Source organism: Orcinus orca, chromosome 10 (assembly GCF_937001465.1).
Source record: "Orcinus orca chromosome 10, mOrcOrc1.1, whole genome shotgun sequence".
Classification (NCBI taxonomy): Eukaryota; Metazoa; Chordata; class Mammalia; order Artiodactyla; family Delphinidae; genus Orcinus; species Orcinus orca.
This window is the reverse complement of record NC_064568.1, coordinates 31451486-31475701: the sequence shown is the minus strand read 5'-3', so window position 1 is coordinate 31475701 and position 24216 is coordinate 31451486. Positions and strand designations below refer to the sequence as shown.

Sequence of the window (24216 nt, the reverse complement as noted above, 5' to 3'; positions counted from 1 at the left end):
GAAACTTCTGAAGCCATTCATCAAATACCATATTCATTGCCGTTTTTCTACCAGCCTTGTTTCAGTTCAGTTACCTCCTGTAGAAGGCCGTCTCTGACCCCTTTAGCACCCAGTGCTTGTTTCCATCTTAGCCTTAATTACATCAAAGTGAAGTTATCTCTGTTTGTCACCTTCCTCTCCCCATCCCTATCTCACAATACTCAGGTGTACTCTCAGAGGGCACGGATTGAGGTTTTGTTCACCTATGTGTCCCCAGGGCCCAGCACAGAGCTTAGGATAGGGTCCAAACCCTGTATATAAGAATTGAAATGCAAAGTAGTTACTCTTTTAGGAGCAAATGCATTACTACCTTGAATTCTCTCAAGAAGTGAGTTAAGTATTATCTCCATGTAATAGATGACAAAACGAGGCTTGAAGAGGTTTAGAAACGTGCCCAAGGTCACAAAGTGGTGGAGCCTGTTGTCAAAGGAAACTGAAGAATGAAGCCACCACTGATTCTAAATGAGTAAGACTCACTCCCACTGTCTTTTCTTGAAATTTTCGTTTAGATTTTGCAAAATCTTTCCTTCTTCGGACTAATGACTCCTCATCTACCTTAATGTTTTGAGTAGAAGCAGTCTCCCTTTCCTCATATTAGAAATTGTTCGACCACTCTCTGGAAGCAACGTGATGTTAAACTTTATGAAGTCACATTCATTCCGGGGTTGAATCTGAGTTAGGAGCCCTGGGGTACAAGACAGGCCCAGTGAGAAGAAAGGTTGTTTGAAATGGAATGCAGGGACTAAGAAAGAGTGTTCCTCCGGGCAGGATAACGCAGTGAAGACTTCAACAAGGGGAGGATAGACCTTGTTTTAGATGCACAAATCCCAAGGCTTGTGGGAATTTAGTTGCTCACACCTAAGGCGGTCGTGGGAGACTGTGCTGCCCACAGCTAAGATGGATGCTAATAACCTCTCCTTTGGATGGGGTTGTTCGCCTTGCTCAGTGGTATTTTCAACGACGACTATAGTGAATAAAATTTAGTAAAAGTAGGCGCCTTCTACCAAGACGCTAAAGTAGGAATTTGGCAAGTTATGTTTAGAAAACCTTCAACAGGTCAAATTTTTTTCCTGCCCTTAACCAAAATGGTACAGGTTGTCCCACGGTGCTGAAGCGTCTAACCCTTAACTAAGATGGCGTTCGGAGGCTTGTTAAAAATTAGCTTGCCCTCTTTTTCTGCCCTTGTCCATCATGGCTTCCGAGGCATCGATCACGTGACTTCCGGACTACGGCGCGGGAGAGAGGGTAGGAGGGCCCTTGAAGGGTGCGCGTTCCCGTGGCGGTGCACCGGGTAGGTTTCAGTCAGAGTCACTATGGCGGCTGGCGCTGGCAAGGTAAGCTGAGGCGGCGGCGGCAAGGGAAGCTGGACCCGTCGTGGCGTCCGGGCGCCCAATCCCCGCAGCCCGTCCGCAGAGAGGTCGGCCGAGGTCGTGGCCAGTCGCGGGGGCTGGCTCGGGTGGGTTGAGAGGGACGAAGGCTGAGGCGGGCGGGCACCGGCGGCTGACGGCCGTTTGTTTTCATGTTTGCCCCACCAGATCGGAAAGTTTTCTGCCTCGCCGGGCACAGCCTGAGGGTGTCCCACCGGCCGCGAGTGGTGGAGGCTGCGGCGGACCCAGCCCGGGGCCTCCAGGCCTCTCCCCCAACCTCCGGGCCGGCCTCCCTCCCCCACCTCCTCGTCAGCCCGGAGCTTCGGCTGCCTCCCCTGAGATGCGACCCTCGCGGGGGCGACCCTAAAAGGAGGCGGCCGGTGTGCTGAGCAGCAGCCAGGAGCCCAGGTGTTCAGGGACCAACTTCCTGCGGGTCGAGACCCCGGAGCCTCCCCCGGGTCGCGCCTCGCTCGGTCCGCACCCTCCTGCGGAGCCGGATCCCCGCCCTGGTCGCGGGGACGCCCGCCAGGTGCCCCGGAGTCCCGCCTCGGCCGCTGCCCGCGCCCCCGCCGGTCCCCGCTCCTCGTGCCAAGGACCTCAGCCACCGCCGCCTCGGCCCACGGCGGTCCGGGGACCCCGTGCCACCTCCCGGCCGGCCTCCGCGCAGCAGGGGCAATGCAGACTGTCCCGCTGGCCGTCTAGACCCCTTAGCCGCCCCCATCGCCTCTCGTCCCTCCACTCCCGAGGCCCTCGAGGACGGGCGGTGGCTGCCCAGAGGTGCTCAGCTACACCACCTTTCTTCCGCCCGAAAGGACCTTTCTGGCCGCACCGACCCTTTCTTCATGCTGCAGTGCTGCAACATTTCCGCCACCGAGGGGGGAAAGCGGCCGCGATCCCAAACAAAACACAAGAATTGGTGTGTGACTCATCTGGTTGTATACCTCCAGTCCTCAAACTGTCTTCCAGGAGTTTTCTTGGCCGAAGCTGTCCAATGTTTGAGCCTTTTCTTCCCAGGGAAGAAGATGGACTGAAAGCTGCCGGTTGGGGACTTTTTGTGATCAGGGCCCTGCTGGGTTTTAAAGGAGGTGATGGGGCTTGCGCTGGCTTGTCTTCCCACCCCAGTGAAGAGTTTTTGATGTTCACTGGTTATGCTTAGACAATGTGCAGTTTGCTTTAATTTAAAATTTGGGGGGGGATAGGGGTATAGGCTTGTGAAGGGCAGTCCGGATCCGGTGGAACTCCTCTTTGTCCCTGGTAGGAGAGACACCCCAAGTCTGTCCTCGATGCCGTCAGCCTTGGCCATCTTCACTTGTCGCCCGAACTCACACCCGTTTCAGGAGCGTCATGTCTACCTGGACGAGCCTATTAAAATCGGCCGCTCGGTGGCCCGCTGTCGACCAGCACAGAATAATGCTACCTTTGATTGCAAAGTGCTGTCAAGGAACCATGCTCTCGTCTGGTTTGATCACAAGACGGGCAAGGTAATGTCACTACGTTGTCTAACAATTGTTGCTTTTCGTTTCCCTTTGCCCCTTCTGCATAATGAATGTGGGATCCCAGGGCTTGCACCCAGAGGAGACTTTCAGCAAGGCCATGAAACCAACTTTTTGTGTGTCTGGTTCTAGTGGAAATTTGATTGAGGTGGTTGAATGGAAAACAGAGAAGGTATTGTTAATTAAATGCCTCGAGAGGGCGATGGCATCTTGATAACGTGGTCATTCCCAGTGAAATCCCAAACCCTAATTCATTTTAGAAAACTAGATAGCGAAACTTGGCTTCTTGCTTTCAGTCTTTTTAGAAAGGTGAATTTGCAGTTCAGTGCTTGATGAAGCAAGCAGCAGTTCCCAAAGCAATGCAGGGAATCTGCGGCCGGTATTACTCTGGGGCTCAAATGACTCAGTGGTGAGATATAGTTAACACAGTAGCTTTTAGTTGAGTTCAGATCAGGGCTTTTCTAGCAAGGACAGTGTTTGTGTAAATTTATTTTGGAAGATTTGATACATATTTACCTAGGAAGGGATAATTTGCAATTATCAAAGCCAATTTAATTAAGCATGAACAACTAACTTTACGATTTCAGAGTTTTGTTTGCAGGTTGGGTGAACGTATACCAATTGCTTTTGAAAATCACTTTTTGATGTTCCCTTCAGCACTTAATAAAAACACTTAATGCATACTTACAGAGGTGATATTTAAAAATCAGTGTTAAAAATTAATTTATTTTCTGAAATTATATCCAGCTCTATCAGTCATTGCATTACCTGGATGTGATAGCTTGAATTTAGCGCTCTTCATTATAAGTGACTATCTTAGCATTTTTATGTTGGCATCCTAATTAACTATACATGTGGTTGCTTATATTTTAAGAATACAAGAAAAAAATTGAGTAAGACCCTTTCAATTTTTAAAACTATCTCTGTGTGAGGAGAATATACTAAAGAGCTCATGTTTGTGCTTAAACCTCAAATTTTAGTTAAGCTACTGAATTAGTTCCAACTTAGAGTAAGTTATGTAAGACTAATAAGAATATCTCCGGTTTCACCTCCTGACTTTTTGGTCCCTCTTTCTGAGTTAAATGATTAAGTCTTTTTTAAAAGAAGAATTTAAGTCTTTTAGAAGAGTACTGTTTTGAAATGAAAGAAACCTGAGCCTCAAAAGGAAGAGAGAAAGCATTACTTCTGAATTAAGGAATTATTATATAAATCATTTTTCAAAGAAAGGAGGAAAAGATTGCCCAAGTGCTGTGTGCTTGTGTAATATCTATATCCTACTCTGTATGTAGGATAAAAACTAAAAAGTATGTTAATTTTTCTGTGTAACACCAGATGCTCATTTATTTACCTGTGGAACAGATCCTTTTTTCTCCCTGGAAAGTAAAGTTTGGGTGCCTGAAAGACCTCATAGGTTACCTATAGTAATTTAAAGAACTCATCTTTCCGTCAGTCAAATTCAAACATAGATAGTTGCCTTAATCAGCTTTTACATTTTTGTCCTTTTATGTCCCTGGGCAACAGTTAAGGTGAAACTTAATCAGGTAATACCGTTTCTTAAAGTACATTGCAAATGTACCTTCTTTGATTTATTTTGAGATGACTAAGGATAGATCAATGGTGAGTGTTTATTGTATAAATTGAAATATGTTGAAATTTTGAATGAAATTTGTTATTAGAAAACCTTATCTTTAAAGGATATGCAGCTTATTTCTACCATTTGAACTTTTTTTTTTTCCAAAACATACTCAGGATGTGAGGCCTTTACTTTAGGGGTAGATATAGCTATTGATTATTTTACCACCTACCACTTAGTCTATTTAAAACAACCTGTCAGATATTGCCATGTGATCAAATTGTTTTAAGAATTAACTATTTAAAGTTTAGGTTTGAACAGACAGTAGGTTGTTGTTTTTTTTTTAATCTTTTAATTTGTTCTCAGCAGGAGAAATAAGGAAAAGTACACCTACTCAGCTTTTCCTGAAGCATAAGTCCCTCTTCTATTATTTTTTAAAAAAATTTTTCTATCTATTATTTTTGGCTGCGTTGGGTCTTCCTTGCTGCACGTTGGATTTCTCTAGTTGCGGTGAGCGGGGGCTACTTTTCATTGCAGCGTGCAGGCTTCTCATTACGGTGGCTTCTCCTGTTAGGGAGTGCGGGCTCCAGGCGCGCAGGCTTCAGTAGTTGTGGCACGAGGGCTCAGTAGTTGTGACTCATGGGCTCTGGAGCGCAGGCTTAGTAGTTGTGGCACTCGGGCCTAGTGGCTCCGGGCATGTGGGATCTTCCCCGACCAGGGCTTGAACCTTTGTCCCCTGCATTGGCAGGCGGATTCCTAACCACTGTGCCACCAGGGAAGCCCCAGACAGTAGGTTTTGATTGAGCATCTGTTATGTGCCAGATAGCGTGAGGTACACAGTTACAAAGAAAACCCACAATTAGACCAAATATCATTTATTGTTTTCTCTGTAATAAATTTCCAGTATGAGGATTTGTTACAATTTTATTGTAACAGAAGTCCCTAGGGCCTAATATATTTTCCCAGCAAATTTCTTCCTACAACACTAGAATCCCCTCCTTCTTTAAGCATTGCCTCAGGCAAGTTCTTTTTGTTTGTTTTTTTCCTCAAACATCTTTAAACTTCAGTTTTCTCTTCTGGGGATAATAATAGTACCTACTGTTGTTTCCAGCATTGAGATAATCATGTAAATCACTTAGCACCCTGTTCCTGGCCCTTAATAAGGGCTCAGTCCTTAGAGAAGAGGGTGTTTGGGGGTCAGGGGGAAAGGGAACCATCTAGGCAGGTCTTTGCAATTTGCTGTAGTGCTGTGGAATCTCAGGAAGGTAATGAGACATTTTTTTCTTTCATGTGATGGCATAGGTGGAAGTAATTTTTAAAATTGAAACATGTGAAGAACTTTGCCCCAAATTGGCACCTTACCCGGGAAGTGGAAAATTGGGGTAATATGCCCTTTGGTTGACTTTCAATTTGTGAGTGTTGCATTCTGCATTCATCATTATGGGAGAACCATTAAAAGCTGGAAGAAATTATAAACACTTAAAACTTTCTGATTATTCAAGTAATACATGTTTATTGTAGGAAATTTATGGAGTGTAGGCAGATGGAAATCTATGTGACATTTTTTAATGCTAAGTTCATGGAATGTGTTATGGTACTTAAAACCCATGCTGGAGGGTGACAGGTTTGCCAGAGAGTGGAATTTAATAAGCTTCCCCAAATCATCTACTCAGGGATGTAGCAGTTGGATATTGCCCTGCCTGGTTTCTGGCCCTGTGTATCATCCTTCACTCCTTTTTGGAGGTCAGACTCTTCAAATTAGATGGCAGATTATAGGATGGTCATTAACCCTTCTATTGACTCAAGGTACCACTGAACAAGCAAATCTACCCATATGGTGGTTACATAGAAGAGATAGTAAGCGGACTGCCTCCTTGTGATTTGGATGGCCCTATTTGATTTGAGGCTTTGTGGACCAGCAATAGTCTAGTGGTCGACACAGTAGTTTATTTCCAGTCTCACTGTAGTTTACCTAGTAGTAAGTAGTAGTAGTAGTTGTCTACTTCCAGGTTCACTTTTTTACTTAAATTCAGCACATATTTTTGGGCACCTGTTCTATCATGATCTGTTTCAGTGGAGAACATAGTGGTGGGGTGGGGGCATGGGGGAAAATGAAGAGAATTGGTAAGAAATTGTTACTCCTTTTTAGGGGCTTATATTTGGATAGAGAGGGTGACTAAACACCTTGAGAACAGTTGATTTGAGATAAGACAGTATTATATAAGTTCAAATGGCTAGAGAGTGATGGTGTTTGAATTAGACTTCAAAACAGGAGTGGACAGGTACAGGTTAAGAAAGGGTGCTTTTATGGGTTGTGTTTGTGTGTGAGGGGATGAGGGTGGAATAAAACAGACAAAAGCAAGTTATTTTGAATGATTTGGGCATCTTCCAAACACTGAGGAAACTGATTTTGTTGGATAGAAGGTCTTGGATAGTAGCTATGGGTGAACATTCGTTGTGTGTGGTGTTTTCATGTTTCTGCCTTGTTTTTGGGATTAGTTTTCAGACCTTGGAGGAGAGGGTCTCTGCCTTATGTGTCTGTTTCCTATTATTTCTTGTTAAGTAGATGTTGAGTAACTGAAGCTGAGTAGATACCCTGGTGCCAGGTTGTGGAATGCCTTTGTTGCCAAACTAAGGGCATGGACCCATGGGTTATGGAAAGCCCAGGAGAGTTCTATGCCGAGCATTGACATACCAAAACCATTATTTAAGAGTGATAAAACGTCCACGTGTAGAGAGGCCTGGAGCAAGTAAAAACGGGTAACTGTTAGCTTAACTAAACTTATTGTGTACATTGTACCATGCCCTGTTCTAAATGCTTTACGTGTTAACTTATTTAATACTTAAATATCTAAGATAGGTGCTTATTTTTCCCATATTAACATATGAGGAAATTAAGGCACAGAGTGATTAGATTAGGTTAACTTGCCCAAGTTCATATAGCTAATAAATGGTAGAGGTGGGATTTGAACTGAGGTTTTCTGACTCTTGAATCCAAGCTCTTAACTGCTTTGCTATTCCAAGGCTTTGTAAAAGTTTAGATATGATGTCATGTTGTAGGGGCGTGGGCCAGGTTAATAGTAGGAAAGAAAACGACTAAATGCCAGAAAATGAAAAAAGACAAATGTGTTAACTTGTCTGTTAGGACTTCAGCAAAGAGAGAAGGTCTGTATGGACTGGACATTTTAGGAAAGGTTTCATGCATAGATGGTTTCATGGACGAGATGCAATTTGAGCTAGACCTTAGGGCTTTTTGAATAGGGCAGAATGTAGATAGAGTCAGTCGGAAAGGAGTTTTGGGTGGGAAGAATTGCTCAGGTAAAGGCATAGAAGCAGGAATGATTGGCATGTTTCAAGGACGTTGCAAGAAAGTCATTGCAAAGGAGAAATCTGCAGAATTTGACAACCAGGATTGTTTCTTCCTTCTTCCTTCCATATGACTGCAAAGATCCTGGCCTCAGCTTCTGGGGAGAGTGGCAGATCATACATTCATTGATTTTGTCTGTATTATGTTTCAACAGATATCTGTTTTTTTGTTTGTTTGTTATTGTTTTTTTTACAGAAGTTACAAAGGTCATTAAGAGCTAGTTTTTGAGAGAAAGACATGTATTTGACATGTTATATTTAATGTGCATTAATGTAAATGTGTTCAGAAGGCCTGGTTATGTATCCACAGCACATCATCATTTCCTTCTCTGTTACTTTTAACAGTAGTGGAAAGTTAATGAAATATTTTGTCTATTATTTCAAGTTGTTAAAAATATGGTTGGTGTATACACTTAAAACATTTTTGTTCTACTTAGTTATTTGACTTTATTCCTTGGCTTAAATTTATTCTTTACCTTCTCAGGCTCCTGTTTGGTTTTCTCAAGTGGTATTTATGTTAGAGCTTAGTATCTATTCTCTTTTATAAATAGGGAGGAGGGTGTCTGTCATTTAGAGTTTTAAGTGAAAAGATTGTGAGATTGGTTCTTAATGTATATCAGTTACTTGAATCCAGAAAAATGGTGGCATTTGTTAGCTGCAGAAATGTTCTAAGGACTCTTTCCTGCCCATGCTTCTCTCACTACCACTACCAGTAGATGAACAGTTTATACGCCTGCTCAAAATCTAGGTTGTTTGCCCCTTTAATTTTTTTTTTTGCCCCATTAGTTTTTAACATGATATACAAAACCTTCAAAATCGTCTCTCATTCCTTTTTTTTTCCAGCTTCATTTTCTATTACTGTTTTTTTCCTTTGCCCCAGACTCTGTGCAGTAGCTATGTGACAGTGCTCATTGTTCCTAGAAAAAGTGCCGTTTTTGCTGTTTTGACTTCCAGAATGACTTTTCCCCTTCATCCCAGTTCCAATGTGACACCTTCCCTGACTCCCACTGAGGAATTAATTGCTTCTTCCTCTATACTCCCATAGAACTTTGTATATAATTTCGTTATGAGACACAGACAACAAAATAATTATGACGCAAATGCACTATTGCTCTGCCAGATGTGAGCTCTTGAGAACAAGGGAATAGGCACTACATAAATGCTTGAATGAGTGAAATGTGAACAATGGAGCAGTTTCTGTTTCTGCAGACCCTGAGGAGGGTCAAAGAGCAGAAGGTCATTCGAGTTAATTCTCAGTTTGACATCATGGACTCAGTTTCCAATACATGGTGTTTGTATAAATCATTACTTATTGAGAATTTGCAGTGTGCAAGACACTTTGCCGAATGTTTGGTATCTTAGATAATCTTGTGATTGGTGATATTATGAATTTTGAGCCATTACATATATATCCATTCTCATGCAAAATAATAGTTTTAAGGGTTTGATGATATTCAGAATGCTTTCTTATTTCACTTGATCTGTATAACACTTAGGAGGTAGGTAGAGCAACCGCAGACTGGCTCCATTTTATGAAAAAAGAGTTTGCTGTTTAGAGGTTATTTGCACAAGGTCATCTCTTAGTAACTGTGGAGAGTTGGAACCAGAATCTAGATTGTTTCCCTCTGAGATAAAAGCCAACTGCTAGACATTTATTCTGAACTATCTTATTATGGAATGAACAATTATTGTAATGAAAATCTGTCTTTTGCTCTCTTGAAGGGTATTCTAAGCTATTATTTTCTGTAAGTATAACTAAAAAGCTTGTCATATGACAGACTTTCAAAGACTGAGAGAATCTGAGTTAATTATTTCTCTGAGTCAGCTAGCACTTTTTAAACATACCCCTACTACTCCTAGCAATAAATATATTTTTTCTTAAGTTTGCATTCATGCAACTGATTTGGATTTGAGTGTTTATGCAAATGAATGAAACAGCCTTGGAAAAACTTGTGTGCCGTGTAAATTTTTAATTCTTTAAAGAGAATAGCTGACAGGTGTAAAGAAAAAAAGTAAAGTTTATATAGGCACTTGAAAACATGGAAGCCTTTGGTGATTCTGCTGTATTCTTTGTCAAATATGTAATGTGGGTTAGATTTTAATTTAAAGACATAGGAAACTTTGTTTTCTTATTTATTTGCATTAAGTTTTATCAATACTTTCAGGCTTATGATTTTATCTACATTTATAACTACTGACTTATTCTAGCTGAGTCAAGTAGAAATGAATTTCCAATATGGACCTTCAAGCTATTCTTCCTTTTTTTATTTTTCACTTACAAAAATAATGGATACATTCTCATAAAAATTGAAGCAATAAGGACGTATGTGGAGTATATATATGTTCTCCTTCACATAGGTACCTCTTATCCTCTTCCCTTCCTCTAGAAGTAACTTTTGTTATTAGTTTGGTATGTAATTTTCAGAGCTTTTTCTGTGCATTTGTCTACTTGGGTATGTAGATAAGTAAGGTTTTTTGTTGTTGTTACTTTTTTTCATAAGCAATTGGATCATAGTTTTAAATGTACTTTTTACCTGATGATATCAAGTGAATTATGCTCAGCTTATCTGAAATGTGTTAATATGCTCTAGGTTATGACCAGCATCCAGACTGCTGTAAAATTAATATCATTTTATTGAGCACTTACCAGGTGGTACACTGAGTTTTATATGCATTATCTCATTTAATCCTCACAACAGACTTTTGAATTTGTTAGTATTATTATCCTCAGGATGAGAAAGCTGAGCTTCAGGAAGGTGAAGGAATTTGTTCAGGGTAACACAGAGAGTGGTGAAGTCAGGATTTGAACCCCAGTCATCTGATTGCAGAATGCATGCTCTTGATCGCTCTGTTGCTTGCTACCTCAGCACCTCCGCACAATTAGTCATTGTTAATCTCATCACCAACCAGTTAGTGAGCAATAGATCAAAAGAAAAAAAAAATTGAAATAAAAACCTTATTGTCTGTTAACTCATAGATATTTTGGTAGTAAATCTGTGTAGAGTTTCAATTGAAGATCAGTTCCTCAAACAATATTTATTTATTACTTAAAATTTTACAATTTGAAAAAAAAACCTCTACATGTAAAGATATTAGAGTATCACTGTTCAGATACTATAATATACTAAAAAAGATACTCTTTCATTGGATAATTTTTTAGTATGCTTTATTTTTATTGAGATATAGTTGATTTACAAAATATAAGTTTCAGGTGTACAACATAGTGGTTCACAATTTTTCAAGATTATACTCCATTTAAAGTTATTATAAAATATTGGCTATATTCCCTGTGCTGTACAGTTTATCCTTATAGCTTATGTATTTTATTCATAGTAGTTTGTACTTCTTAATCCCCTACCCCTATCTTTTCCCTCTCCGCACTGGTAACCACTAGTTTCTTCTCTATATCTGTGAGTCTGTTTCTGTTTGTTATATTCATTGGTTTATTTTTTAGATTCCACATATAAGTGATAATATACAGTATTTGTCTTTCTCTTTCTGACTTATTTCACTAAGCATAATACCCTCCAGGTCCATTCATGTTGTTGCAGATGGAAAAATGTCATTCTTTTTTATGGCTTAGTAGTATTCTGTTGAACATATATAGCACACCTTCTTTATCCATTCATCTGTTGATGGACACTTATTTTGCTTCCATGTCTTGGCTGTTGTAAACAATGCTGCTATGAACATTGGGGTGCATGTATCTTTTTCAATTAGTGTTTTTTGGGTTTTTTTGTTTTTTGTTTTTGGCTATACACCCAGGAGTGGAATTGCTGGATCATATGGTAGTTCTCTTTTCAGTTTTTTGAAGACTCTTCATACTGTTTTCCCACAGTGGCTACACCAATTTACAGTCCCACCAACAGTGTACAAGAGTTCCCTTCTTTCCACATCCTTCATTGGATAATTTCTAAGTATAGTATGTTTGGAGGTTGTATTTTAAATTATATATGTGACCTCCCCCTATAAGTAAATCTAATTTAGAAAAAAATGAATATATTTGGTTTTTTAACTTTAAATATAGAAATGTTAACTGTATTATTAGATGCCAGTTATGTTTCCTTCCACTTCAGAAGTTCAGGGATAGAAGATAAGATCATGCTGTATGTTACTAGTATAGCAATGGTAGTTATGCTTGTAGAATAAACAAAATTTGTAGCTCTGAATTTTTTGGAAAATTTTGCGTAGTAAAAAGGAATGATAGAGTTATCATATAAGCCAGCAATTCTACTCCTTTGTATATACCCAAGAGAAATCAAAACATATGTCCACACAAAAACTTGTACAAATGTTCATTGTAAAAAAGAAAAAAACAACCCAATGTCCTTCAACTGATGAGTGGGTAAGTAAAATACTATATCAAGGAATATTATTTGGTAATTAAAAGGAATGAAATATTGATACATACTACAACATGGATGAACCTTGAAAACACTATGTTCAGTGAAAGGCCACATATTGTTTAATTCTGTTTATATGAAATGTGTAGGATAGGCAAATCTATAGAGAGAAAGTAGATTAGTGGTTTCCAGGAGCAGGAGGTAACAGGGAGTGTGATGGTTAATTTTATATGTCAACTTGGTGAGGCCATGGTGTGCAGTTTTTGGTTAAATACCAGTCTAGATGTTGCTGTGAAGGTATTTTAAAAATGTGATTAACGTTTAAATCAGTAGGCTTTGAATAAAGCAGATTACCCTCCAGAATGTGAGTCTTATCCAATTAGTTGAAGGCCTTAAGAGAAAAGACTGAGGTTCCCCCAAAGAAGGAATTCTGCCTTCAGAGAGCCATCTTACTCAAGACTGCAACAGCAATTCTTCCCTTCTCTAGCCGGCTGGCCTGCCCTGCAAATTTCAGTTGACAGCCCCCAGAATGTTATGTGAGCTAATTAAAATAAATCTCTCTCTCTCTCTGTATATATATACATCCTACTGGCTCTGTTTCTCTGGAGAACCCTGAGTAATATAATGCATGGAGTGACTGCTGAATGGGTACAGGTTTCTCTTTGGGATGACCAAAATGTTATAAAAATGATTGTGGCATTTAAAAAAATTTTTTAAAATTGTGGTGATGGTTGCTCTGAATTGTACACTTTAGATTGGTGAATTGTATGGTGTGTGAATTATATCTCAAAATGCTCTTATAAAAAAAGAGGACTGGGCTTCCCTGGTGGCGCAGTGGTTGAGAGTCCGCCTGCTGATGCAGGGGACGCGGGTTCGTGCCCCGGTCCGTGAAGATCCCACATGCCGCGGAGCGGCTGGGCCCGTGAGCCATGGCCGCTGGGCCTGCGCGTCCGGAGCCTGTGCTCTGCAGCGGGAGAGGACAAAACAGTGAGAGACCTGCGTACCGCAAAAAAAAAAAGAGGACTGTTAGATGGAGTAATAGGTTAGTGAAAGCAGGTTAGTGTGGAGGAAGTGGAAGAACGTAGAGTTCAGTGTGGATAGTCTAGCAGAGCAGCTTTTGAAGTACTGTGTGGCTTAATTTCTGTCACTAGTTTCTTAGTGTGAATGTCTTACTCTTGGTTAGACTTTTGTTTTATTGAATTTAGTAGATGGTGTTTCGAAATTTAACTACATTTGTTGAAACAAAAGTCTAACCAAGAGTAAGATATGAATACTGAAGAGGTAGAGACAAAATTTTGGTATTATTGAGAAGCTCTAGTGCCAAAGTCTTAATGTGGGAGTTGAGAAATGGTTGGAAAGATGCAATTTATAAGTCCCAGTCTGAACCTGGGAATCTTAAGATATTAATTTTTCTCACCAGTGCATCTTTTGCATATGCAGGCCTATAGAGCATGGTAAAATATTGTTAGAATGAATGATGTTGTCTTGACTAGAAGGAAGTAGTCGTTTAAATTATAGTTGAACTTAAACTGGGACCATTCCTAGTCCTTAACAAGTATCTGAGTGTCTCATGTGTGCAGTGTAGTGGCCAGCAGATAGTACTGAAAAATATAGTTACAATACAAATAAGTCCAACAATAGAAGTATCTACGAATCATTGTTTCCAAGGAGCTAAGGGAGTGATGTATTCCTTCCCTAGGATTTGGGGCAGCAAATATGTAAGGAATGAAGAGGGCTTCATAGACAAAGTTGTTTTTAAGCTACTGTATGAAGAGTGAGGGTTTACTCTCTGTATAAAATAGAGCAGGGCATTCCAGCCCCAGGGAATAGTGTGTGTTTAAGGCAGAAAAGCCTAAAGAGAATGATGTATTCTGGGAAATGCAAACCCAGAAGTTAGCAGAATTGAGGAGGGGAAAATAGAGCTGCTATCAAATCTTTGGGGGTCATTGAACATTGCTGGTAGAAGTTTAAGGGTTGGACTACCTGAGTTGGAATCCTGGCTCCATTGCTTGCCAGGTGTGTGACCTTGAGGAGTCTCTGTGCCTCAGTTTTCCTCATCTAAAAATGAGGCTAATAGTGAGATTCACCTCATAGGATTGTTGTAGAGATCATGGGAATTCTTGTAAAGCAGTAAGCAGAATGTTTGGCACAGAATAAGTACAGACAGTCCCTGATTTACAGTAGTTCAATTTAGGATTTTTCGACTTCATGATGGTATGAAAGTGATAATACATTCAGTAGAAACAGTACTTAAGATTTTGATCTTTTCCTGCAAAATGTGGTATGATACTCCCTTGTGGTGCCGGGCAGCGACAGCAAGCCACGGCTCCCAGTCAGCTCTACAATCCCAAGGGTAAACAGCCAGTACACTTACAACCATCTGTGCCCATACAACCATTCTGTTTTTCATTTTTAGTATAATACTCAATAAATTACATGAGATATTCAACACTTTATTATAAAATAGGCTTTGTGTTAGATGGTTTTTCCCAACTGTAGGCTAATATAAGTGTTCTGAGCATGTTTAAGGTAGGCTAGACTAAGCTATGATGTTCGGTAGGTTAGGTGAATGAAATGCATTTTCAACTTACTTACAATGGGTTTATTGGGACATAACACCATCGTAAGTCTAGGAAGATCTGTGTTCAGTAGCTTGTGGCTATTTTAATTTTTCTTTATATTTTTAGTTGGTGTGTTTGCACGGTAAGACCTGTATGCTTATTTTTTTTAATTGTTAAAAAGGTTTTCTTCTTCGAATATCTGCCTTTCGAGTCTCCTCAACTAAGTTATTTGATACCTTGAAACTTCTTTGAATGTGTTAAAGAAATAGTGTGATACAGTAAAAAAGAAATTTGGTCTTTGTCCCAGGTTCCTGGCTCACAACGCCTAAAACTCGTGGAATCTCCTGAGTGATAAGTGTGTCTCTTATATGCTAATAAGATGACTGGTGGCTGGGAGCCCCTGGATAGCTTCAGGATGGTACTGGTCACCAGAAAGACTAAGTGATTAGAGGGTTGGAACTTTGGGGCCCGCTTACCAATCTCTGGGAAGAGGAGCGGTAGCAGGATGAAGATTGAGTTATAGAAAAACTCTTGAACAGTGAGATTCCGGGAGCTTTTGGTTTGGTGATCACATCGAGGTGCTGGGAGGGTGGCTCACTGGAGAAGACATGGAAGCTCCTAGCCCTTTTCCTCATATCTTGCCCTTTGCAGTTCTTTCTTTTGACCATTCCTAAATTGTATCCGTGTTGCAAGTATTGGTGACAACCTGGGACTTTTGACTGGCAGTAGAAGTGGGGGCAGTCTTGTGAGACTGAGCCCTTAATCTTTGGGATCTGACATTAACTCCAGGTAGATAGTGTCAGAGTTGAATTGAATTTTAGGACACTCGGCTTGTCTCAGAAAATTGGAGGAGTAGTGTTAGAAAAGACAGCCACACATTTGGTATCAGAAGTGTTGTGAGTAAAAGCAGTTCAAATAGTCTTCTGATTAATATCCATTATCCAGTACTGCCAAGTTTGTATGCTTTCCCTGTTAAAAGGAATAAAAATCCTTAGCATACTTGGCTTACCTTACTTGAAGATATGGAGTTAAAGGAGTTGAGTAAGTTATGTGATGAGAATCTAGTTAATCAATCAGGAAACATGTAAGAGTGTATATGCTATATTAGGCAACATGGGGCATAATGAAAGTATTAAGATATCACTTCAGTCTTTGAGGAGCTTATAGTTTAATTGGGAAGCCAGACCTAGCCTCATAAACAACTAGGGAAGAATTAAGTTCTAAATGGAATTAAGAGCTCTATGTGATTAAGGTGGAGAAGGCTTGAATTGGACCCTGAAGATTTAGGATAGAAGATAACAGGTGTCCTTGGCGTATAAAGGTCTGCATGAAAAGGTGTAAAGCCAGAGGGATAATCCGGAGGCAGCTGTGTGTTGAGGAGCTCTACTACTGGATTGAGCGGATAGTTTAGGTTAAATGACAGAGGTGAACTTGTCAGGTTCCATTACAGGAAGGCTGTGGAGGTGGGGCAATAGGGCAGAAATCTTTAGGGAACCAAGGTCCAAGCCCTGGGATTAAGAATCTTGGATTTGTAGTTTAGGGGAAAGCCGTGCCTCCCCTTAACCCAGCCAAATAACCCTACTAACTAAAATGGTGTGTTCTGTAGTGGGTTATGAAACACCCATCTGCTTTAATAAGCTGACTTTATAATAAAGTGATTGGAAAGTGGTGAGGATTTGATTCATAGTGAGTAGACAAAATTCGAAGTTTCCAAAGTATGATTTCTTATTTTCAAGATGGTTTCTCTCTTGGCATGTTAAAAGATTGCATTTGTGTGCCTCATTTTAAGGTAGACTTTTTTTGTCCGTCACTTTAAGTTCTGGAATAAACTTATTTAAATACCATTTCAGGGGGCTTCCCTGGTGGCGCAGTGGTTAAGAATCCACCTGCCAATGCAGGGGACACAGGTTCGAGCCCTGGTCCGGGAAGATCCCACATGCTGCGGAGCAACTAAGCCCCTGTGCCACATCTACTGAGCCTGTGCTCTAGAGCCCACAAGCCACAACTACTGAGCCTGCGTGCCAAAACTACTGAAGCCCATGCACCCTAGAGCCTGCACACCACAACTGCTGAGCCCATGCGCCACAACTACTGAAGCTCATGCACTCTAGGGCCCGTGTGCAACAACTACTGAGCCCATGAGCTGCAACTACTGAAACCTGTGCGCCTAGAGCCTGTGCTCTGCAACAAGAGAAAGCACCTCAATGAGAAGCCTGTGCACCGCAACGAAGAGTAGCCCCTGGTCGCTTCAACTAGAGAAAGTCCACTTGCAGCAGTGAAGACCCAGTGCAGCCAAAAAAAGAAGAAATTTTACTTCCCTGGTGGTCCAGTGGTAAAGAATCTGCCTTCCAACACAGGGAATGTGGGTTCTATCCTTGGTCAGGGAACTAAGATCCCACGTGCCACAGGGCAACTAAGCCTGTGCGCCACTACTACTGAGCTTGCGCGCCTCAACAAGAGAGCCCGTGTGCCACAAACTACAGAGCCCACACGCTGTGGACCCTATGTTCCACAACTAAAGAAATGCCTGCTAGAGAAGCCCATGCGCCACAACTAGAGAGAAGCCTGCTAGAGAGAAGTCCATGTACCACAACTAGAGAGAAGCCTGCATGCCACAACGAGAGAGAAGCCTGCACGCTGCAACGAAAGATCCCATATGACTCAACAAACATCCTGCTTGCTGCAACTAAGACCCCTCACAGCCAAAAAAAAATTTGTCTTTTTTTTTTTTTTTTTAAGTCTCTTGTTAGAGAATATAGACTATCTTTATGCCCTTGGCATACGGAAGGATACCATAAATAATTCACAAAAAGAACACATTGAAGTAAAATATTGATAAATTCAAATACATTAAAATTAATTTTGTTCGTTAAAATAGAATGAAAAAAATGAAGAAAAACAACTAACAGAAGATAGTTATGGTACATACACTTGTAAAATATTGGTATCCAGAATATAGAAAGAACTTGTCCAAATTAATAAGGAATACAACCCAACAGAAACAATGGTCAAAAGAGACAAATAAGAATTTCACAGAAGAGGAAGAAAGAATGGATAATAAGATCAGCGTAACTAGGGAACTGTAAACGGAAACCTCGAGATACCATTTATACTCATTTTATTTTATTTTTATAAATTTATTTATTTTTGGCTGTGTTGGGTCTTTGTTGCTGTGTGCAGGCTTTCTCTACTTGTGGCAAACAGGGGCTACTCTTTGTTGCGGTGCACGGGCTTCTCATTGTGGTGACTTCTCTTGTTGCGGAGTACGGGCTCCAGGCATATGGGCTTCAGTAGTTATGGCATGTGGGCTCTAGAGCACAGGCTCAGTAGTTGTGGCACACGGGCTTAGTTGCTCCGTGGCAGGTGGGATCTTCCTGGACCAGGGATCGAATGCATGTCCTTTGCATTGGCAGGTGGATTCTTAACCACTGCGCCACCAGGAAGTCCTTATACTCATTTTAAAAGTTGGACAGTATTGGGACTTCCCTGGTGGTCCAGTGGCTAAGACTCTGCACTCCCAATGCAGGAGGTCTGGGCTTGATCCCTGGTCAGGGAACTAGATCCCACGTTCTGCAACTAAAGATCCCGCATGCCGCAACTAAAGATCCTGCATGCCGCAAAGAAGATCCCGTGTGCCGCAGCTAAGACCCAGCACAGCCAAATAAATACATATTTAAAAAAAGATAACATCAAGTGTGGGTGACACTGTAGAGCACTGGGAGCTCTTGTACTCTATTGTTGATATGATCAGTTACATTGAGTTTTGAATGTTAAACCAACTTTGCATTACTGGGATAGAATCCACTTCATTGTACTGTATTATCCTTTTATACATTGCTGGTTGATTGGCTTATATTTTGTTCAGGCTTTTTGCTTCTTTCTTGATGAAAGATTAGTCTTAAATGCTTGTTAGAGTTCACCAGTGAAGTCATCTGGATCTGTTTGTGTCTTTTTGTGTGTGTGTGTGTGTGGAATGTTTTAAACTATAAGCTTAATTTCTCTGTTAGCTGTATGGCTTTTCAGGTCTATTTCTTCTCACATTGACTTTGGTAGTTTTTGTCTTTCAAGAAATTTCTCTGTTTCATCTTATTTGTTGGATTTATTGGCATAAAATTATAACATTACCTTATTATCCTTTTAATATCTATAGAATCAGTAGTGATGTTACTTACCTCTCTTGTTCCCAATACTGATAATTTGTATCTTTTCTCTTTTTTTCTTTATCTTTTTGGCTAGAGAGTTATCAACTTTACTGATCTTCTTAAAGAATCAGTTATTTAAAATAGATTTTTCTTTATTATTTTTTTCTGTTATCTGTTCCATGGATTTCTGTCCTTTATTATATCCATTTTTCTGCCTTCTTCGGGTTTAATTTCCTCTTCTGTTTTTTAGTTTCTTAAATTGGAGGCTTAGATCATTGATTTAATGCTGCTTCTTTCCTAATGAAGCATGTGATGCTATAATATAACCATTCTGATAAACAATTTGACATTGTTATAATGTTAAACTTGTATATACCTAGTGACCCAGCAGTTCTTCACCTAGATATATACTCTAGAAAAACTTTTTTACAAATCTGTATCAGGAGACATGTTCAAGCATGTTAGTAGTAGCATTTTTCATAATAGCAAAAACTGGAAATAATCCAGATGTCTATTGACAGAAATATGTAGATACTTCTTTTAATTTACACCATAGAATACTGTACAGGAATGAACATGAATGAACAATAGCTGTATGTATCAATGTAGATGAATCTCAGAAATTTTGAATGAAAAAAGCAAGTTGCAAAGGAATACTTAGACTCTGTAGCCAGTTAGTATAAAATTTAAAAATCACAATTCTCATCCATACATCCATTTTACTACATATATAGTAATAGAGTGGTAAACATATTTCCTTGTGAGGGTGGCAGAGAGTGAATACAAAAATAGCTAAATTTTACGTAGTATATGCTGGAAAGTGTTAAATACTTTACGAATATATACTTATTTAATTCTCATAATTAAATGAGTACCTGCTGTGAAGCAGGCACTATTATTATTCTCATTTATTAGTATAGGAGTTTATAAATAAGCGTGCAGAAAACTTTAACTTCCCCAAATCATAATGCTAATAAGTGGTAAACCTTATAATCAAACTCAGGCAGTCTGGCTCTAGAGTCTGTACTCTTAACCCTTAAGCATACAGCTTGCCTCATGGGAGGGGTAGGGAGGGGGTTCTCAAGATAGGTGTTAGGTACATGAATACTTCTTTTATTATTTTTTAGTTGTTATTCATATGTTTGTGTTTATTTTTGTATGTACAAACTACTTAATTAAAATTTTGAAAGAAAAATAACAAAGATCAATGGAATGTGAAATGGAATATAAGAAACATAAGCCCCCAAACTGTGTCCCAAATGGAAGTGTAGGAAGTCAACACTTTTAATTTTCTCTAACATATTTCCTAGATACTAATAGATCATGAAATATTAAAAAATCACGAGTGTGTTGGCTTAGTGGTGATTCATCAGGCTTATACACTTTTTATTTGTTCACTTCTCTATAGGTGTTCCATACTTTAATAAATTCTTTATAATAAAAATATCAGATAAGATTTTTTAAATTCCAAAGATTTTTTATTGCAGCAACATTACATATTTGTCTTTGTTCAGATGATCACAAGGGCATTATAAGATGAGTTATAAAGTAAGGCTGACTTTTTGAGATTCTGCTTCATTGTAAAGTCTGTAAAAAGAGTGAGGAATCTGTCTTTGTACTGATACGGAGAATTCTCCACGATATGTATTGTCAGGTAACAAAACAACATGATAGATGAGGCACAGAACAATGTATATAGTAATCTAGCTTTTATGCAAAGGAGGGAAAATAAGAATCTATATTTGTTGTTTATTTGCTTATGCATAAAGAGATCTGGAAGGATACAAGGGAATTAGTAACTGTGGTTACCTGAGAGTGGGTTCGGGGATGCAAACTGAGTTGATCTGAGATAAGGTGGCAGGAAGACTCTTCAGCGTATGTACCTTTTTAGTTCTTTTGGAACTGTGCAACTATACCACCTATTCTAAATAAACCAACATCAATTTATTCATTTAAAAAGAAAATATGTTTACTATGGCTCTCTTAGGTAGATTCAGATTTATGTCCTTTTATTTATTTGTTGGCTATAGGATACTTCCATTTCCAGGAGATTTGGTTTTATAATCTCTTGAAATAGTAGAAATTTTGGGAACACTATACCATTAATTAATAAGGGTTTAAGTTCAAAGAGGACTTTTTCAATTAGATTCTCAAAGTCTTTCCAGAATCTCCCCTTTTCCAGTGTTAGTTCTTTGATTATCTTCTGCCTCTTTTGGATGTTGTACATTTATAGGCAGAACTTTCCTTTCAATGAGGAGGCTTTTTAAAATAATACCTTATATTTAAACAGTTTTATAATTTATAAACTGCTTTGGTACTGTGACTTTGAGCTTTCTGACATCATTTAACTTAAAAACTAGGAAAAGTTAGGGCTTCCCTGGTGGCGCAGTGGTTGAGAGTCCGTCTGCCGATGCAGGGGACACGGGTTCGTGTCCCGGTCCGGGAAGATCCCACATGCCACGGAGCAGCTGGGCCTGTGAGCCATGGCCGCCTAGCCTGCGTGGCCGGAGCCAGTGCTCTGCGACGGGAGAGGCCACAACAGTGAGAGGCCTGTGTACCGCAAAAAAAAAAAAAAAAAAAAAAAAGGAAAAGTTAGTGTTTAGATGGCCAAAGAGTTCCTTTTTTCCTTTTTTTTAATTAAAAAATTTATCTGTTTACTTATTTATTTATTTATTTTTGGCTGCATTGGGTCTTTGTTGTTATGCGCAGGCTTTCTCTAGTTGCAACAAGTGGGGCTACTCTTCATTGCGGTGCACAGGCTTCTTGTGAAGCACGGGCTCTAGGCACGTGGGCTTCAGTAGTTGTGGCACTCAGGCTCAATAGTTGTGGCTCATGGGCATAGTTCCTCTGCAGCATGTGGGATCTTCCCAGACTAGGGCTCGAACCCGTGTCTCCTGCTTTGGCAGGCGGATTCTTAACTACTGTGCCACCAGGGAAGTTCCTGTTATGTTAGTTTCCGTTGTACAGAAAAGTGATTCAGTTGTGCATATATGCATTCTTTTCCATTATGGTTTATCACAGGGTATTGAAATAGCTCCCTTTGCTAAACAGTAGGACCTTGTTGTTTATCCATTCTATATATAATAGTTTGTATCTACTAACCCCAAACTCACAATCCACCAGCTCCCCCTCGGCAACCACAAGGCTGTTCTCTATGTCTGTGAGTCTGTTTCTGTTTGTAGATAGGTTCATTTGTGTCATGTTTTAGATTCCTCATATAAGTGATATCATGTGGTATTGGACATAACCTTTTCTTAATGACCTAATTTACTAATACCATTAGAGGTTATATGTTTTTTATCCCAGTGCTAAGTGACTTTTTAGATTAGCAGTTTTAAAATTACTGAATTATGCATTTTTATGTGTTGGTTCATCTGAGTTGTTATTTGTCAGTTTTCTAGGTCAGCCATTCCTATAGGAACTGTTTAGAAACAATAACTAAACATTTGTAAATATGAACCGATAAGGAAGCATGTGAACTTTACAGTGCATCAGCTTGGACATCTGCTCCCACACTTCTTTCCTTTCTGGTTATCAAGTGAATATGTTGTAAGTAAAATGGTATTATTGAAATCTTTGATAAATATATTGGCAAAACCTTTTAGAATAATGTTAAGATATTTTACCTAAGATCAGGTAAAATAGATGGTCATCAGATCTCTTCAACTTTTCTTTACAGTATAAGGTATTTTGATTTCTTCAGCTTTTTTTAAAACAATATAAGTTATTTTTGTATTACATTTAAAAAGTTTTCAGTAACTATGTAACTTCATTTGTTGGAAAATACATAATAGTTTAGAAAGAACTAAATAGGAAGAACTTACATAGTTCTTTCAGCAAACTATCAGTCAAATATATCAGTCTTCTACTACCAGGTGCTAGAGATGAAAAAAGAAGAGTCTGCCCTCTTAAAATCATAAGTCTATTTGCATAAGACAATAAAAAACCTTTAGTATAATATTTTATAGTGTCATATGCCTGTGTATTATGATATTATAGAGGAAGAACAACTGATTCAGTGTGTTGATTAGTTTATGCTAGTTATACTGTGGTAATAAACAACCCGAAGAGCTCAGTGCCTTATAACAACAAAGATTTATTTCTTGCTCATGTTAAATACTTAGGTAGATGGCAGCTCCATCCACAGTTGTTCTCCTTTCTGGAATTCAGGCTGAAGGAGCAACTCCTGTCTGGGACATACATGTTCTGGTAGTAGGTATTAGAAGGCGAAGAGCTATTCAGAGCCATGGAATTACAGTTAAAGTTTCTGCCCAGAAGTGGTACATGTCACTTCCACTCACATTTCATTGGCCAAAGCAGGTTATATGGCCAAACATGACATAATTGGGCAGGGAAGTGTAATTAATATTCATTTAGGAAAAAATCAGTGGAATAATTGAGTACCGTCATCCGTTCTGCTACACTCAGCTTACTTCCTAACTCAGTGAAAATTATACAGCCTTGGGAGCTGTCAGAGAAGAATGCATTTAAAAAAAAAAAAAGAAGAATGCGTTTTAGCAAAAATAAAGTTCTCTAGTCTTTTATGAGTATTCTAATATCCATAAGGTAAATGGTTTGTATTTCTCTCAGAGAAGAGAAAATTAAGGCCTAAAGAAATTATAATTTGAAGTAGCAATCTCCTTTTTATGAGAGAAGTCTGTATCGTTGATACAGTACTTAGTATCTTTTGTGAATAACTCTGACATTGAGTTATGGGGTTTAGTCATAAGTGATGTTTTTTTCCCAGACATCTATTCATCAACTTTATCTTGCCAGTTTATCTGCCTTGTCATGGACTGAATCTGTATTGATCATATTTTAAAATAAAACACTGGGATATATTAGTTCATAGGGTCAAACATTAGAGTATTTATTTATTATTGAAATATAGTTGATTTACAGTATTATGTTAGTTTCAGGTGTATGATATATTGATTCAAATTCTTTATAGATTAAACTCCACTCAAAGTTATTATAAAGTATTGGCTATATTTCCTGTGCTGTACAGTGTCCTCGAAGCTTATTTATTTTATATGTAATATTGATAGTTTGTACCTCTTAATCCTCTACCCCAATTTTGCCCTTCTCCCCTCACCTTTCCCATTGGTAACCATTAGTTCTGTATATCTGTGAGTCTGTTTCTGTTTGTTATATTAATTGGCTTGTTTTATTTTTTAGATTCCACATGTAAGTGATAACATATAGTATTTGTCTTTCTTTGACTTATTTCTGTAAGCGTAATAACCTCTAGGTCCATTCATGTTGTTGCAAATGGAAAATTTTCATTCTTTTTTATGACTGAGTGGTATTCCTGTGTGTGTGTGTGTGTGTG

At 39.3% G+C, this 24216-nt stretch overlaps 1 protein-coding gene across 45 annotated transcripts in view; it reads left to right on the top strand.

The window, feature by feature from the left end:
• Window positions 1–2678: 2678 nt before the first annotated feature.
• The window catches only part of SLMAP (sarcolemma associated protein), a 149302-nt gene continuing 127764 nt past the window's right edge, over window positions 2679–24216 (top strand). For 44 of the 45 annotated variants that reach the window (XR_007479447.1, XM_049715343.1, XM_049715335.1 and 41 more), the window contains exon 1: window positions 2679–2887. Coding sequence is in view for 43 of the 45 variants with exons in the window: in XM_049715343.1 (XP_049571300.1) it covers window positions 2690–2887 (198 nt within the window). In the remaining 2 variants the exon portion in view is untranslated. The remainder of the gene's footprint in view (window positions 2888–24216) is intronic. The other variant, XM_049715323.1, reaches the window with a different exon arrangement.